General features: G+C 34.2%; 3 protein-coding genes across 5 annotated transcripts; 2 read left to right on the top strand and 1 right to left on the bottom strand.

Moving 5' to 3' along the window:
• Window positions 1–661: 661 nt before the first annotated feature.
• LOC129290168 (protein LEAD-SENSITIVE 1-like) lies at window positions 662–4,097 on the top strand. The gene is made up of 2 exons (XM_054926875.1): window positions 662–1,035; window positions 3,198–4,097. Exons 1-2 carry the CDS (start codon window positions 942–944, stop codon window positions 3,851–3,853), a joined length of 750 nt encoding a protein of 249 aa, XP_054782850.1. The 5' UTR covers window positions 662–941; the 3' UTR covers window positions 3,854–4,097.
• Window positions 4,098–4,951: 854 nt separating this feature from the next.
• Window positions 4,952–9,252, top strand: LOC129291745 (uncharacterized). The gene is made up of 3 exons (XM_054929264.1): window positions 4,952–5,463; window positions 7,270–7,418; window positions 8,903–9,252. Exons 1-3 carry the CDS (start codon window positions 5,278–5,280, stop codon window positions 9,039–9,041), a joined length of 474 nt encoding a protein of 157 aa, XP_054785239.1. The 5' UTR covers window positions 4,952–5,277; the 3' UTR covers window positions 9,042–9,252.
• Window positions 9,253–13,276: 4,024 nt separating this feature from the next.
• Window positions 13,277–15,501, bottom strand: LOC129291251 (dof zinc finger protein DOF3.7-like). Of its 3 annotated transcripts, none has more exons than XM_054928518.1 (2): window positions 15,365–15,501; window positions 13,277–14,712 (listed from the first exon to the last, which is right to left on the bottom strand). In XM_054928518.1, exon 2 carries the CDS (start codon window positions 14,664–14,666, stop codon window positions 13,824–13,826), a length of 843 nt encoding a protein of 280 aa, XP_054784493.1. In that variant the 5' UTR covers window positions 14,667–14,712; window positions 15,365–15,501; the 3' UTR covers window positions 13,277–13,823. The 3 variants fall into 3 exon arrangements, with proteins under 3 accessions (XP_054784493.1, XP_054784492.1, XP_054784494.1); XM_054928517.1 differs by having other exon boundaries at window positions 15,257–15,386; XM_054928519.1 differs by lacking the exon at window positions 15,365–15,501 and adding an exon at window positions 14,993–15,357.
• Between the last annotated feature and the right edge of the window lie 1,023 nt (window positions 15,502–16,524).

The following is a 16,524-nucleotide window of genomic DNA, read 5'->3' as shown; positions in this document are numbered from 1 at the left end:
CATATATTTATTATTATTTCTTTATAAAAGTAGTACTGAAAAAAGAAGGTAAATGACCAGGAAGAAAAAAGGTGGGGGAAAATGCATAGAATGAGAATCGCTTGTTAACGTGGCAAAGAATTCAAAGCTCCAAGTGGGTGGAAACTTCTTGCTTATGCCAAATTGCCTATGGGCCCATCATATTAAGGACAATTTTATTGCTATTCCTGCTCCTTGTTATACCACCTTCTCATCTTAAATCATGATGTAACACGTATAATATGGCCAATTTGTTATTACAAACATCTTGTTTAATTTCCCAATTATTTTTAAAAGTTAGGGCCAATTTTTGTTATTTAACAACAAAAATAGTTTTGAAAATACACTTTCTTTTTTCAAAAAAATTTAACCTAGTCACATATATTTACAAGTGAATAACTTCACTTGTTGAAAAATAATCATTTTTATGAGACAACGTATCGAATCCAAATCTTATTTTTAAGGATTAGGAAGTAGCTCTCCATTTTCCGTTTTGATGGTCAACTGGGGGACGAAGAGTCGAAGGAATGTAAAAGGGGCTCTGGGGCATCATCACCAATCAAGAACATCGTCATTATCAATTGACATCACAAAAACCATTTGGTGAGAAAGTTGTTGACAAGGGATAACAGAGACTTGGTCACTGGTCAGTGAATCATTTATCTACTTATTCTGCTAAGTCAGCGAGCCATTTATTGACACGCGCATTCCATTCCATCCGTTATTATGTTTTCATGTGAGCCAAAAAATAAAAAATAAAAAAATTCCACATATGATGTGCGTGGGCCCGAGTCCAATTTCACAAAGGTTTCAGACTTGATTAGAATGGGCATCGTCGTCAAGTCACACTAGGAAGAAGGAAGGAAGGAAGCGGTGTTACGGTACAGAGAGCGACAGACAGGGAGACACACAGGAAGAGAGAGATGGGTTTGCTTACCCACAGAGTGGAGCGTAATGAGATCAAGCCAGGCGATCATATCTATACATACAGAGCTATCTTCACCTATTCTCACCATGGTCTTTTTCACTCTCTTTCTTAGTGCTTGTGCTACCTTCTTTCTTCCTCTTTTAATACAGATTTGTAGATTGTTTTTCGGATGATTTGCAATGTGGGTTTTGTGTTTGAAATTGATCAAGCAATTTGGGTTTTCTTCATCACTATTCTGCTGGACTCTTCCTTTTGTCTATAATTTTCTGGGTTTTCCTTTTCCTTTTCCTTGATTTATATATATTTTGATAGCTTTATGCAAAGTGCGACGACGAAAGTTTTTGGTTTTGTCGATACAAATTTGGATTTCGTAATTCGCAAGAAAATTGGTACCTTTTGACTTGATTGAGGTTGGATAGATAGTCTTTTCCCCCCTCGAGTGCGATATCAGGTAACGTTCGATGGGTTCCGTGCGGCTTACATTTCTCCTGTTCAGTTTGTTATTCGTTGTTTGATTTTTGTTTGCAATTTTTATTTCAGTTTGCTTTATTTTCACGGTTTTTGCATTTGGTTTTTTTTTTTTATTATTTATATGCTGTCTGAACTCATACATATTATCCTAAGTAGATGGAGTTTTGAATTGAAGCTTGTCAATTCAAGAGGTGTCGCATTGTCAGTAACAATGCAAATTGTGTAGAACGAAGTATCTGTAGAGGGATATCTTTGGGATTTTGAGGAATCAGTCCAATGCGTAATCACTTTTAGACTCTGACTCAATCGATTTGGTTTTTCGTTTTTAAGTATATTTACACAATTATCATGCTCTGCTTGGTTAATTGTAGGTAGAATGTAGGGAAACGGAGCTACATTTTTCTCCTTTTTTTCCCCGTATAGTGAGGAAGAAAAAGCCTCCAAAGATCCAGGTTTTTGTGTCGCTCCATATAAACTAGTCTTGATTTATTTGAAAGCCAACAAGAAAGGCTAGTAAGATATTGCTATGTACATCGATCTTAGCAATTTACTCAGATGGAGTTAATTGCCGTCATTTCAATCAGGCTTTCACTAATTTACGACCATTGAAATATGGCCTTTCTTTTCATAATGAAGCAAAGGTCCTGTCCAGGGCTATTAAAGTAGCACCTCTTAATGTGCAAAATCATATAAACAATGTATAATGAAGGCATAGAGTGCTTTGGTGTTGGGATGTATGTAGTGATCGAAGCATAAGCATAAGCTGTCATTCCATTGTATCTGCAGCTTCCTGTTTTTGAGCTTCCATTTCTGCTCCTTGGCTCTTTTAATTCATGATGGACCTGCATGGATTGAATGGGGAGCATACTTTTTGCTTGGCTTGAAGTTGGTATTATTATTATTGTACCATGAATCGTTGAGATACTGTCTTCTGTGCAAAAATTTGAGTTAATTTGGATGTGAATGTCATTGGGAAAGGTCTAGCTATAATCAAGGTCCTGGTTTTATACCTTAATATGCTACCCTGTTGAAGAGTTCGTACTACATATTTCTAGCTTCAGTTTCTATACCTGAAAAATAAAAGATGAGATCTTCTTTGGACTTGAAGCTCAGGATGACTTCCTCTGTTATCACTTTAAGGAAATCCCATGCAATAAAATGCTACTCTTGACTGTGCCAGTTTTATAAATAAGTCACTCACTCATTCACCCAAGTGCTAGCTTGGATTTTTTTTCTCTCTTCACATTCCTCTAGCATCTCATATGTGAAGTTACTTTTAAGTTCAGATACAACAGATGGATTATTTGCTGGTTTAAAACAAGCCGTCCTGTGTTTTCTTTCTGATTGAATCACTAGTTTAGCTTGTGGGTAATTCTTCATTTTGCTTTGCATGCTTTGTAATTGTCACTCATCAATTCAATCTGGGCTCATGCAGCCTTACTTTAGACATTTGCTTTCCATAGCCTTAGACTGATCCCTGACTATTCCTATGAAGAGTGCCAATATTTTAGGCATTTCTTTTAATGTTTGCTTTTGGTTAGTTTTTAAACTATTTCCTTCTGTTCTGTGAACCCTATCTGTCCTCTAGTGTTTCAACAGGATCTGATATTCGACTACATCATTTTGTAGTGTTTGTGAAGCATGCAAAATTGGCCAACTCAAGATCATATCTCTGGGCTGCAAAGTCTAAATCATCTCTAAATCCATGATGGAATTTCATTATTCTTGTGTATTTAAATCAGATTTGTTTCTGAATTTCATTAGTTCTGATCCCTTGCAGGTATTTTTGTTGGTGGAAGCAAGGTGGTACATTTTAGACCTGAGCGAAACTTAAAGTCAATTGCTGAGACATCTTCCAACTTGGATGACGATGAAACCTCAAGTCCTTGTCCAACCTTCCCTGACTGTGGATTCAGGCAGCCAAATAGCGGTGTAGTTCTCTCTTGTCTGGACTGCTTCCTTCGAAATGGATCCCTTTACTGTTTTGAGTATGGCGTTTCGCCATCAGTTTTTATGGCCAAAATACGGGGTGGCACGTGCACTACCGCACCATCTGATCCTCCGGAATCTGTTATCCAGAGGGCAATGTATCTTCTCCAAAATGGCTTCGGCAGTTATGATGTGTTTCAGAACAACTGTGAGGATTTTGCCATGTACTGCAAAACCGGTCTTCTGATAGTAGATAAGCAAGGGGTGGGAAGAAGTGGTCAAGCTTCTTCTGTCATTGGAGCTCCTTTGGCTGCTGTACTTTCTTCCCCCCTCAAGTTGTTGATGCCAAGTCCTGTCGGTGTGGCTACTGTAACGGCCGGAATGTACTGTATGAGCCGATATGCTACTGATATTGGTGTTAGAAGCGATGTAATCAAGGTGGCAGTGGAGGACTTGGCTGTGAACCTGGGATGGACAAATTCTAATGAAGAAGTAGCTGAAAATTAAACTTCCAACTGACAGATTGCCAGATGATCTTTGCTTTTCCTTGTTCTGCACATGAAATTGCAGCAATGTGTAGCTGTTATATAGTCAATGTTCGCTAGATATATTTCTTGCCTTCCTGTTCATTTGATTCTGGACAACTATCTTAGAGACCATATTGTTGTCTAGTTATTCAGGTTGTGCATGGAATGGAGTACAGTTAATCTGATAATTAATAAAATAGCATTGGTCTGTTTTCTCCCAAGAAGTTTTGGGATTGATGAAGGCTTGGAGGATCAAATTCAAGCCCTCTTGAAAATCATCTGAAGTTCGTTGCGCCTTAGTCTTTGTGACACCTGCACAACATGGTGAAAAAAGAATAACAAGTTCATTTTGTTATAGTCTTCACATGCATCGATTAAGGATTAAATTGTGGGTTTGGTCTGTTATCATCATCTTTTCTGCTTATTTTACAGTGATTAATCTAAATGATAGCTTGGCAAAGGACAAAATAAACAGATTTGTATTGGTCAGCAAAATGAAGTGGTGATGCTGAGAAGCTAAATAAGAACTATGTATACATGTAGTTGACATTATTTCCTCTGAGCATGTCAGCGCAAGACCAGGTGTTGGAAATTGACGAAGTAAAACACACAGGAGAATAGAGATACATGTGGACAAATTGATTGCTTTTTCTAATACAATGCCCGAATTTTGTTTTAGTGTTGGCTGATAATTTAAAATGTATTTTATATCATCAATAAAAATATTTTTTTTGTCAAAAACTATAAATAGAAATAAAAACGATTTTTTTTTTTTTAAGTCTCATGTCTTCTGATCGTTTTTCTTTTGCTTTGGCTTTTCCTTTTCCTTTTGTATAACTTCTTAGGCTGGGATTATTTTCCTTTAATACACGTGACAACCAAAGACAATTTTTTTGGAAGGTCCAATCCACCTCATTTCTGTTTCAAAAATATCGAATCCAATGTTTTTGATTTTTGCCAATTCAAATCCAAACTTTATTGAATTACGAAATCGAATAATCATGAACGGCGTCGTTTGCTTTTTCGTTGAATATTTATGGTATGGCCGAAGTAAAATTTATTGTTCCCAACTAATTTTGTTCGAATCGCAGCCTTGGATTTTTTTTTTCCCCCTCTTCAAGTTATCGACATCGTCATCATCGTCATTAATGGAGCCGATTAATCAAATTTAGCTTTCAATCTCAGTCGGCCACCCCTTGTTTGATCATTCTGATCAGGCATTGTAGAGAGAGGAGAGAGAAGCACAGCTGTTTCTAGGTTTTAGTTTTGAACCTCCGACACACCCACAACCATCGACACGCCAATCCGGCACCGACTATTTGAGCTTTTTTTAATTACCAAAATCTTGCCCTTTTCTGTTTTCTATCCAGAGAGTCTTTGGCAAAATCTGGGTTTTGAATTTGAATGGCGAATCTTTATGTCAAGGCCGTGCCACCGGCCGATCTGAACAGAAACACCGAGTGGTTCACCTATCCAGGTGTGTGGACCACCTACATCCTTATCCTCTTCTTTTCATGGCTGCTTGTCCTCTCCGTCTTTGGCTGCTCTCCTGGTATGGCTTGGACCATCGTCAATCTCGCCCACTTCGCGGTACGTTCTTTCTCTGTTTTTTTTTTTAATCTCGTTCGCTTACTTGCTTTTATGGTTTTGTAATTTTAGCGATTTAATGCGTTGGTTTGTTGCTATTACATTGATTGATACTTGGTTGGGTTTGGTCTGAGAGTTTAGACTGTGATAGTTTTACTCGCTGATTCGAGATCGTTTCTTGCTTCTTTCTGGCCATAAAGACCCCCAATTTAACTTGATACTTTTCGCGAGTCATTAATGCTTATTTACTTGTTTTTGTTCTGTCGTGATGCTTTTGAGGTTAAACGTTTCATTATTTTGATTTAGGGTTACACTTTTACTTCGATTGTATTTTTGGCTCCGGCTTGGAACTCCTGATTGGTTATTGGTTCATATCGAAGGCCTATGGATTTTACTGATGGTGATCATCTAGCTCCAAAAGTGAGATTTCAATTGTGAACAATTATTTTTGTTGATAAGACATTGATCTCTCTGATTATGGTTGGAGCTCAAAGTGATGTCATGAGCTTCATTAGAGATATTAGGTTATTAAGCAATACTTATTAATACAGTAGATGCTAGTTGCTACATCTTGAAGCTTGAATGGTCAAAAGTCAGGGTTCAATTCTTCAGTCATTATTGACATAGATTTCCTTCAAATGGGTTATATATTAGATATGACACTAAGTGATGATGACGGCTAGGTTATTGACTTGTCTTGTTGATGAGTAAAAATTATAATCTGAGGATAGAAGAAGCGATGTTTCTCTTATAACTTTCTTTGGGATTGCCGATTTTTAGTGTACCTCTGTTGTAAATAAAGGCATTCATCTCCATTATCATCTTGTTTTTATTTATTCTTCTCTTGCATCACTATTTCTAGTGAGCAATAAAAGGATTTAGATCCCATGATTTAGGACTTGCCTGAATTAACAGATAAATGGAGACAACATATAAATCTTTGTTGGAGATAGCATGGAACTCAGATTTTTTATTTTTTTAAATGTGCTAAAAATGTTCAGTAAGACTAAAAATTATTACGCTACATGCCTTTTAAGTCATTTTCCAAATTATTCTTGTATATCCAGATAAATTCATATCTGGTTTGTTCCCTTTTCTTGCCAATTCTTCTCTTCTCTTCAGTAAAAGAAGGAATCTTTTAGGGAGCATATAGGATAGAGAACTATTAAAACATGGCATTTATAATAACAAATTAACATTAAAGCTATATTTGAAGGATACTGTAAAGGGAGAGAAATTGATAGTAGACAGTAAGAGGCTGCTTATAAACAGATGAAAATCACTCTATGCAGACAGGACAAGGATAAAGAAGTGAGGAACATATGATACTGCTATCTTTTATCTCCTTTTCCTTGTTAAAGTAATAATTTATCTTACCAACCCCATGGTCTGTTGGAGCTTGTTCCAATGCTGGTTCAGATCGGTGGAAAAGTACTTGATTTTCATATCATATTTCATGGTGATTCTTTGAATATGGCATGCCTTCTAAATTATATATATATATATATATATATATACCTACTGACTTGATTATGTTTTAATATGACATGAACGTGGCCTTTCATGTGACATGATTTAATTTGTAACTTTGACATGAGACTTGAAACAAATTTCCTTTTATTTGTTTTTGGTTGCTAAGTGTCATACTCAAACTAATACTGAGGAAACATCTGTTCACATACCTAATGAGACCATTGGCAAGACAACAATATATCCTTCAAAATTGCATGATTGGTTCAAGTTATGTAATTTTTGTCTATAAAATATGACCTCTCTTAATGGTTTGCTTGATTATGTTGTTTCCATTAGGTAACATACCACTTTTTCCACTGGAAGAAAGGAACCCCGTTTGCAGAAGACCAGGGAATATACAATGGATTGACATGGTGGGAGCAGATAGATAATGGAAAACAGCTTACTCGTAACAGGAAATTTCTAACAGTTGTCCCGGTGGTGCTGTAAGTTTTCCTTTGTTTTAGCGGGTTACGTTGGACACTGAATATATTTGGAATAGTATATGAATGGGAACTTTTACCTGCAGTCTTCTTGCACAACACTAACAGATATGCATTCATAAAATGTGCATGAAATTCTACATAGATACATGCATCCATTACAATGTTACAATTGCTACGCTTTACATTCTATTTTGGCCTTGTGACTTTCTTGTGGTGCAGGAACCTGCTATTAATTTGATAATGTTTATGTGAAAGTGTGAATATAACAATTCATTACAGATTCATTATAATGGGATTTTACAATATTATTGATACAACTTAAAGCATTATCTTCTTTTTAGTTGTTCCGCACTTTACACATTAAAAATAAAAGTAACATAAAAAAATGTCATGTAACATCTTAGGCTGGGAGTTTGTGAGGAGGGGTCATGAAGATGATGGAGGCATTTAACATCACATGACAATCACATTGATTTTGACATGGCTTTTATTTTATTTTATTTTATTTTTTGTGATAACTTAGGGGTTGATACATAGTTGCTCCCAATAATTAATGACTGTAGCCATTAGTTCTGTTTTGATTTGTAGACCATGTCAATATAGTGTCTTTTTGAGACAGATCATTCATGTGGAGTGACTTGATATGAGAAAGGAATGGCAAAGTTTTACGAAATATAGGACATCTTATTGATCCAATTGTCAACATTTGACCCTAGTGTTGGCTTATGGCCTTGCTAAAGGGTGCATTTCTGTGTTTGCTAAGGTAGAATTTGTGCCAAGCTCATCTTTGTAAATTTATGTACATATATCTGTTCTATCTAAATGTTACTTTTTAATACTGCCTATGAATTGGAAAGTAAGATTTAAGATGTGCAAGTATTTTGTGCTTCTCTAGGGGTAGATAATATTAACCATTAGAGTTATCTTGCTGCACGAACATTTGTCCATTTAAGTTGAAGCTCCTGGATAGTTTTTCTGGACAAGTTTTATATTGATGGTAGACAAAAAAGAAAGAAGGAAGGAAGGAAGGAATGGAGCCTGTTTGAATGGAGTTTGCAAGCATTGAGTATGATTGCTTATTCTAAATTATTCAAGTGAAACTTTTGTCAGTTGTTTCAATGATGCCATTACAGTGTTGTTATCAATAAAATATATGATAGAGACTAAGGCCTCTGGAATGCCTAAGTTCCACTTCCACATTGAGTTGTAGTTTGGGATACACTGTAGGGCATTTAAGTAGATTGGTTCTCTCACCTTAGTTGTTAGCTTCTAGTGGGGGGTTTCCAATCCTGCTCGGGTGCCTATCAAGATCCTTTATCAATTTATTATTTGTCCCTACAAAAACAGGAGAGTGATGCATAATGTAATGGTGTTCCTAAGCTGACTTAGCATCTCTCTATATTTTATTTTTCTTGTTCTTGAATCTTGGGAATTGTTATCCTTCAAAATTAGATAGTCACCCTTGTTTATTGCTTTCTTGTCAGGTACTTGATAGCCTCTCACACGACTGACTATCAACACCCAATGCTCTTCTTCAACACCCTTGCAGTGATCGTGTTGGTTGTGGCAAAGTTCCCCAACATGCACAAGGTTCGAATTTTCGGAATTAACGCGGACATGTGAGGATATTGTCAAGTCAATGGGACTTGGTTTACTTGCTGATGAGCCTCTTATGATCCTTCACTTGTTCTGGAAAAAAGTTGTATCTTTGTATAGAAGTCAGAACTGGAAGGATACTCAACTATGTAATGTTTTGTGCAAACTGCTTTTTCAGGTTGCTTCTCAGATTATAAAAAGGAATAAATATCTCGACTTGTTATTGTACAGTAGATAAGGTGTCTGAGCTTATAACGTTACTTTATTGCTTATAACTGACTTGAAGGTGTACCTTTCTTTTGGCTTCAATCCGTTTGATATTTTCAGCTCACAGCTGGAATATGATGAGTCTACTCTGAATTTACATGCATAGAAAATTAAACCCTTTGCGTCATCAGCAGTCAATTTATTGCCAAGACTTGACTTCATGTTGTTCCTTGAGATAATTTCAGTTAAGGAACATAAAAGAGAGGTATTTACCCAAAAAAAGTTAAAAAATTTTCTGTAAAATTTTTGGACTCAATTGAAACAAAATTGATAGCTGAGAAGACAGAAATGGTTTTTTTTTTTTTTTTTTTTTACTAAATTAACAAGTATTTGGTTATCACCTAAACTTGTTATTTGTTTATTTATATTTGTTAAATAGTTAATTAACTAATTTTATAATTTCATAATCTCAAGGATGTTATTTATTAATTTTATTAACATGACTTGTCAACTATTTAATTTGATTTACTGATTTTTTTACAAGACTTATTCACTTAATTTGACCAAAATGTATTATTATTAGTTTTTTTTTACTTCTCTTGTTAGTTTATTAATATTTGTTGTAAATTATCTGACTTTATTTGTAAATAATTATATTAATACCAGTTGTTAATTACATAATTTTTACTTGTTAATTTATCAATATCAATTATAAATTACATAACTTATCAATAATTATAATAGTTCAATCATTTTTGTTCTAAATTCAGAATCACTAGTTGTTATTCTCTACTTTTATTTATTAATTTATCAGTTGTCAATTATTTTTTTTTCTTTTGCAAAAGGATATTTTAATATTTTCAGCTACTCATTTTATTTTAATTTATTCTAGAAATCCCGCAAAGACTTTTCAAATTTTGTTGGGATCCACTGATAAAACAATTCCTTAACTGAAATTCTCCCTTGTTCCTTTCCTCACTTAACTGAAAGATTATTGGTCAGATCAATGTGCATCATGCCATGTCCATATTATATAGCGGAGGCGTTTTTCAAAGAAGAAATTAAGAAAATAATAATAGCTCGTGCTCACTTGTGCAGGGAACTTATATGAAATGTTGACATACTTAATGATAAAAAAAAAAAAAAGTTAGACTCGTGCGAAAAGACATTTTTTCAGAAAAAAATATAATTTTTAGTCTTTTAACTCCTTTCTTTTTTCAATTATCAATTTAATCTCTGAGCTTTCTTTTTTTCAGAATAATACTGAAACTTCATTAATTAAACAGCCCACCAACAAATCAATGAACTGAGTATAATAAAAGGTTGATCAAAGAAACAAAACTTATTGTGGAACTATAAGACTCCTGAGCTAATAAACAAGTACATCTGTTAGCTTTGCTGCACACAAAATTATGGGAGAATGCCAATCCCTCCTAAGATACAATCTTAGCTACATCAATTACCATCCCAATGGCTTGAGCAGACTTCAATTGCTCCAATTCCCTTGCTCTTCCATAGATTTAGAACCCTCAATGATCCCAATAACTTTCGTAACTGTTGAGGGGAAATTAACTAATTTACAGTTACAACCACCCAACCAGCTCCTTTTCTCATCTCTAATAACCCCAAAACAGCTAACTTGAACTTTGATTTATAAGAATCTAGTTTTTATAATTTTTTAATTTAGAATAATCCAGTTTTTATAGTTTCTTAACACAGTAGAACTTAAGCCTTCTGATTTCTTGATTCTAAATTACAAGGACTAGGTCGTACTTATTCAAAATTCGAAGATTAAATTGATAGTTGAAAGAAAATTTAGGTGCTAAAAATTATGTTATCCTTTTAATAAAAAAAAAGTTTGAACTCTTATTCCGTTGCGTACCAGGGAGGAAAAAAATTGGACCCCTCTTCATTCATTGGAGGGCAGAGGAAAAAGCTTTAGCAATACGCAATGAGTAATGAGAAATGGCCCCTCAGACAAGAGAACTATAGATCAGGTTAAGGGAATAATACTTTTAAGTAAATTATGCTTCAAAACACATTAAATGGGGAAGAAAGCATTCTGATTTTAGCAAGTTAATCTCCTGAGAAGTAACTGAAGAGAATAGAAATAAGTATGAGGCACAAGAAAGAAGTCAGCCTAAATTGCAGGTTAAAAAAATAAGATAATATTTAATGACTGACCCAGAAGGAGGAAATAATTTCCTCTCTGCCCAAGGGAATGTTTTTAGGTCCCCACTTTAATCCAGAGTTAAGAGAAAGTGGACGCACATATTGTACAGGAAAAACCTTCTAAGTGCCCACATTCAACAAAAAATTTCCCACCCAAAAAAAAGAACCATAATAGCTTTGAGGAACTTTCTCAACAAATGATGATATGTAAAATCTTAAAGTCTCTAGAACTTGATGGTAATACTCTTGTTCCAACACAAATAACTACAGCTTGTAACATTTTTTTAAAATTTTAGTTCTTGTGATGCTTGGATATTTAGTTGCAATTATCCCCATAGTGTAGTATTCTATGTATATTTCAAAAGCAGGTTGATGAATGATAAGGGAAGTGATGATGATTGAAGGAATGGAGGATAATTTTCTACAGACATGAGATACAACAGAAGAGTATTATGATTATGATTATGATTATGATTAAAAAAAGGAGAAAGTGGGTGACAAATGCATTAGGTTAAATGTTTGGTTGGGGCAGGTAATCCGGATGTTTTGCTTCTCCTTATTTCTTTAAATTATTTTAAATATTACTTGCTCAATTTGATCATTTATATTATTAAATAAAATTCATTCATTAATTTTGTTATGATATCCAGTACACTTTTTGCGAATATTATTCAATATTAGATATTTCCTGCTGATTTGAATTTGAGTCAAAATCTATCCCCACATGGTTGAACTTTGAATTGTGCAAGTTATATAACTTAACGTTCTTCCTCTGGCACAAGACATAGGTTTAAAAGGCCAACAAAGCCAGTAATGATTGTACCTCATGCCAAAACTTAACTTTAATATCAAGACTCGTTTAACTAAAAATTTATACTTAAGTACATGTTTATCAATAATTTTAATATTATTTGTATTAAATTAAGACTTTAATTTGGAAAGTTTTGTCAAAGAATAATTCCTCCTTCTATAAGTTTTTTCCAACTTTACTAGGGAAGCGCTCCCACTGGCTCTAGTGCACTACCTCTCACCATAAGAGCATTTTTCTCTCAAGCACACAAATAAAGACATCACTTAATTTTTTTTTTGGGCAGTACTGACTTTCTTAAATCAGTTTGATTCATTTTAAAATAAAATAAAATAAAAATCAAGCTTGCTCAAAGAAAAAGAAAAGAAAAATATTTCGTTTTTTGGTATGTTTATTTATTTTCGGTATGCAAAAAAATCTTTCTTTATCAACAAGACTAACTTTTTTCTATAGTCTAATATAGATGCATTTAATATATGTATATAATTATAATGCAAGCTTGCATCAAGTCACCACCAAAAGTGGGTGTCTCATTCCTAATTAGCTAAAAGATGAAGATCATAGGACACTCTATTGTTTCTCCTTTCCCAGTTTTTTTATCTTTTATTTATTATATTCTTTCCAATAATTCCATCAAGTGCTTTCATAGTTGGAAGAATCTCCTACGTCATAATTTTGATTTTAAAGGCTGACAACCCACTCATGCTTGCACTCTCAAAAACAGACCAAGTGGGCGTAGAGAAAAAGGCATAAAGTATTACTGCATTTGAATAAGATCAAATCTTTTATAATTACATAATAATAATTATTATTAAAAAAAAAAGTGATATGAAAGAGTGTCCTTTGTGCATCGGATTCACTCGTTTCCTTTATTTCTTTTTGAATGTACTACACACAGCTATATTTATATACACAAGAGAATCCGAATCAGTACTGCGAATCCCAGATTGATCATAACTCTTGGTCATACAAAACTGAATCAATATCTAATTTTTAGATCTCTTAAATGACCAAAAAAAGAAAAAAGAAATTCATTAATTGATTAGGACCGAGCATTAGTGAAAAGCACACACCATTCAATAAAGCTTCTTCTCATCTCTATAATTATGATCAGTACTGAAGAATTTATGAATACAGGTAATTGCATGTAAAAGCCGACCTTGGACAAAAATAGGCCCTATATTCACCTTTTCTTGCTCTTACTCTTATCACCGTCATCATAAAATTACACCCCAAGAGATTCGTCGCAGAAACTAGCTCTAGTAATTAGTTAATTAATTATATCCTCTCACATTGCATAGGTAGTGTTTGAAAAGGAAAAAGAAAAAAGAAAAGAAGCGAAATTTATCCTATGGTTTTGTTTGTTAGTTCTGATGAACAACTCCAAGCAGCATTTTGTAACGATCCATCCAATAAAAGAGAGCGATATAGAAAAAATAAAAACGAAGAAGAAAAACTTAGGCCATTGTCTTGGTATTTATATCAGCAGATTCTGTAATAAAAACATGACAAGCTTTTCTCGAAAATATTAATATTACACCTGTCATGTTTATATTAAAGAAGCTGAGAATAATCACCAAATAATGAAACCATGTCCAAGCTCTGTCTCTCTTCGTTGTAATTTACCAGGATCCTTCACCAATCATCCCTGTCCAATACCCAGAAGACGAATTCCCAGCATGTTCTTTATTCTCTTCCACTTCACGAGCTCCTGGAATGGGCTTGACATCTCCAAAAGGAAACAAAAACCTTCCTCCACCAGCATTAACATTATTATCTTGAACACCATATCTGCTTCGAAGCCCTTGATCATCCACTGAATATCCAAGGCTTGGCTTAGCCTCATGCATGGGATTAAACCCAGGTGAAGGGAAAAGCGCATTGTTTGAGGTTGGCATCAGTATTATATTATGATGAACAAAAGGGTTATTATTATTCAAACCCCTCGAAGCCATGCCTGCCCTGAGCAGTTCCAAAGCAGAAGAAGAACTTGAAGAAGAAGAAGAGCTTTGGTAACTAAGCCCATGATGATGATGATGATCGTAATTCTCCACAATAGGTGGGAAAGCCAGATTGAGATCTTGGCCTCCTTGCATTAATATTTTAGGATTTTGAGAAGAAGAAGAAGAAGCAGAAGTCGTTGTTGGTGGGTTCAAGTCAGGAAGAACCCTTGATGATGGTTGTGGTGGTGGTGAAGATGAAGGATTGGTGATGAGCTTCTTGTTCTTTCTGGAACCGCCTCCAACAGGGACATTCCTGAGGGACCCACCTTCTGTCCAGTACCTTCTGCAAGTCTTGCAGAAATATCTGGGTTGTGTGAGACTATAGTTGTTGTAGTAGCAGAACTTGGTGTTTGTAGAATTGCATCGAGGACAATTCAGCTGTTCTTGTGGCCTTGTCTTCTTCTCCAACCCTACCGCTTTTGTGCATGGATTATTTTTGTTTGCTTCTATATTCCCTTCCATCGCTTGCTTCCTTGCTTTTTCACACCTCCAATTAATATTTCAATTCCTGAATAATCCAAAAGGAAGAAAAGAAAAGAGAGGAGGACAAAAATTAAAGAAAAAGAATCAAATTAAAGCTATACATGATTATATGACAAGAATTTCTCATATATATTTCATGTGTGTATGTGTGTGTAACAGATTTAAGAGCTGGGCTGTTAGCTGTTTCATTTTTAGGTTCACAGCAAATTAGAGAAGATTGAGAATAATCGATTGAGGGGGGAAGATGATCATATATATTATCATCTTGTGGAATGAATTAATCAATAGAATAACAAACACTGTACCTTGTTTTCTCTTTATCTGATGAGCGAAAAGGTAATTAAAGAGGACAAAAAGAAAAGGCAGTGCCTTTGTATTTGGGACCAGATTGAAGATATAGAACAAGAAAATATCAAAGATACAAAGAGGATCTTAAAAACCTAGCGGAAATCGATTTTTTTTTTTTTGTCAGCTTTTGAACAAACCCTAGAATCTAGAATAAATATGTAGCTCAGAAGAACTGGCAGTGCATCGAAAGAGTAAGACCTGAAAAATTAAAATACACCCACCTGTGGCTGTACTGAGCAACTACTCATAAACATGAATTCTGAGCAGAAAAGATAGAGAAAAGCGAAGGGATGACTTGAGAGAAAGGGGGGGAGAGAGAGAGTTTTCACCTTGTTGGTCTGAAGAGCTCAGCTTTGTGGCAAGAAAGAATGTTTTAGTTCGTTTGTGGGCTGGCTTTATGTGTTGGCTTTACTTTGTGAATGATGCTAAGGAAAAGGAGAGGGTGAAAAAAAATGTGTGTTTTGACTATGCTTAATGGTGCCTCTTAATTAATTACAGTTTCAGTCCTTAAAGTTTACTTTATTTATTGGGAGAATGATATTTAAGAGAAATTTATCCTTATAAGGACCAATTAGCTTTGTATCGGATATTTTTTTGTGAAAACAAGTTGTTAAAAACTGAACCTTGTAAATGTTGTTATTAGTTTATTAAAAATTTAATAAATTAAGATTCAACTTTTAGTAATAACATATACGTATTTTTATAAAATAATATTAAATGCAAAATTAATAGGTTCTTATTACAATAAAATTTTTTCAAAGGGTCTTAAATGTCCTTGTCACTTATTTCTATTGAAGTTGATCTTTTATGCTTTTTTCTCATTTTAATATTTATTAAATTTAATGCAATTCTTAATAGGTTTCTATCTTCTTTTTCTTAATAATATTTTATTGGTGGAATAATGAGTGTGCACTGGGGATCCTTTTTGAAGGATTTGGACTCTTTGATGTGTTCAATTGTCAAACCATCTTTTTCTCTAATCAATCAATTAATTAATCAAAGCACCATTCACGAGCAGTGAAAATTAAATGAGGTTAATTAATCTGAAACACCGGATTTGATTGATTCATTCTTTACTTTCCTTATCAAAAACTCTGCTTTTGATCTCCATGAATCTCCCCTCTGTGTTTAATTTCAAGCAGTTGCGTCTTAGTTAGGGTTTGCTTACAACTTAATCAAGCACATTCATTTCACTTCCCATGAGGTTTTTTTTTCCTCCCCTAACTTGGACCGAGATAGAATTGTGAATCACTTTAATAGGTAAAGCCCGTCCTCTACGTTAGTTATGTTTACAAGTTAGAAAGAGAGAGAAAATTTGATCTTATTTAGACATATTAATTTTTTATCATAATTTTTTTCTTTTATTCTTGTTAAATATTGATGAGAGAAAACACATTTTTAAAATATATTTATATTTAAATAAGGACAAGAGGTTGAAAACTCGTGAAATTTTTTAACATAATTAATGAATTTTAAAATTTTCTTTAAT

This window comes from Prosopis cineraria, unplaced genomic scaffold, assembly GCF_029017545.1.
Source record: "Prosopis cineraria cultivar Desert tree isolate PC_DT_omini unplaced genomic scaffold, ASM2901754v1 PC13, whole genome shotgun sequence".
NCBI classification, from domain to species: domain Eukaryota; kingdom Viridiplantae; phylum Streptophyta; class Magnoliopsida; order Fabales; family Fabaceae; genus Prosopis; species Prosopis cineraria.
The sequence above is the reverse complement of the archived record's forward strand: the minus strand, read 5'-3'. Positions and strand labels throughout refer to the sequence as shown.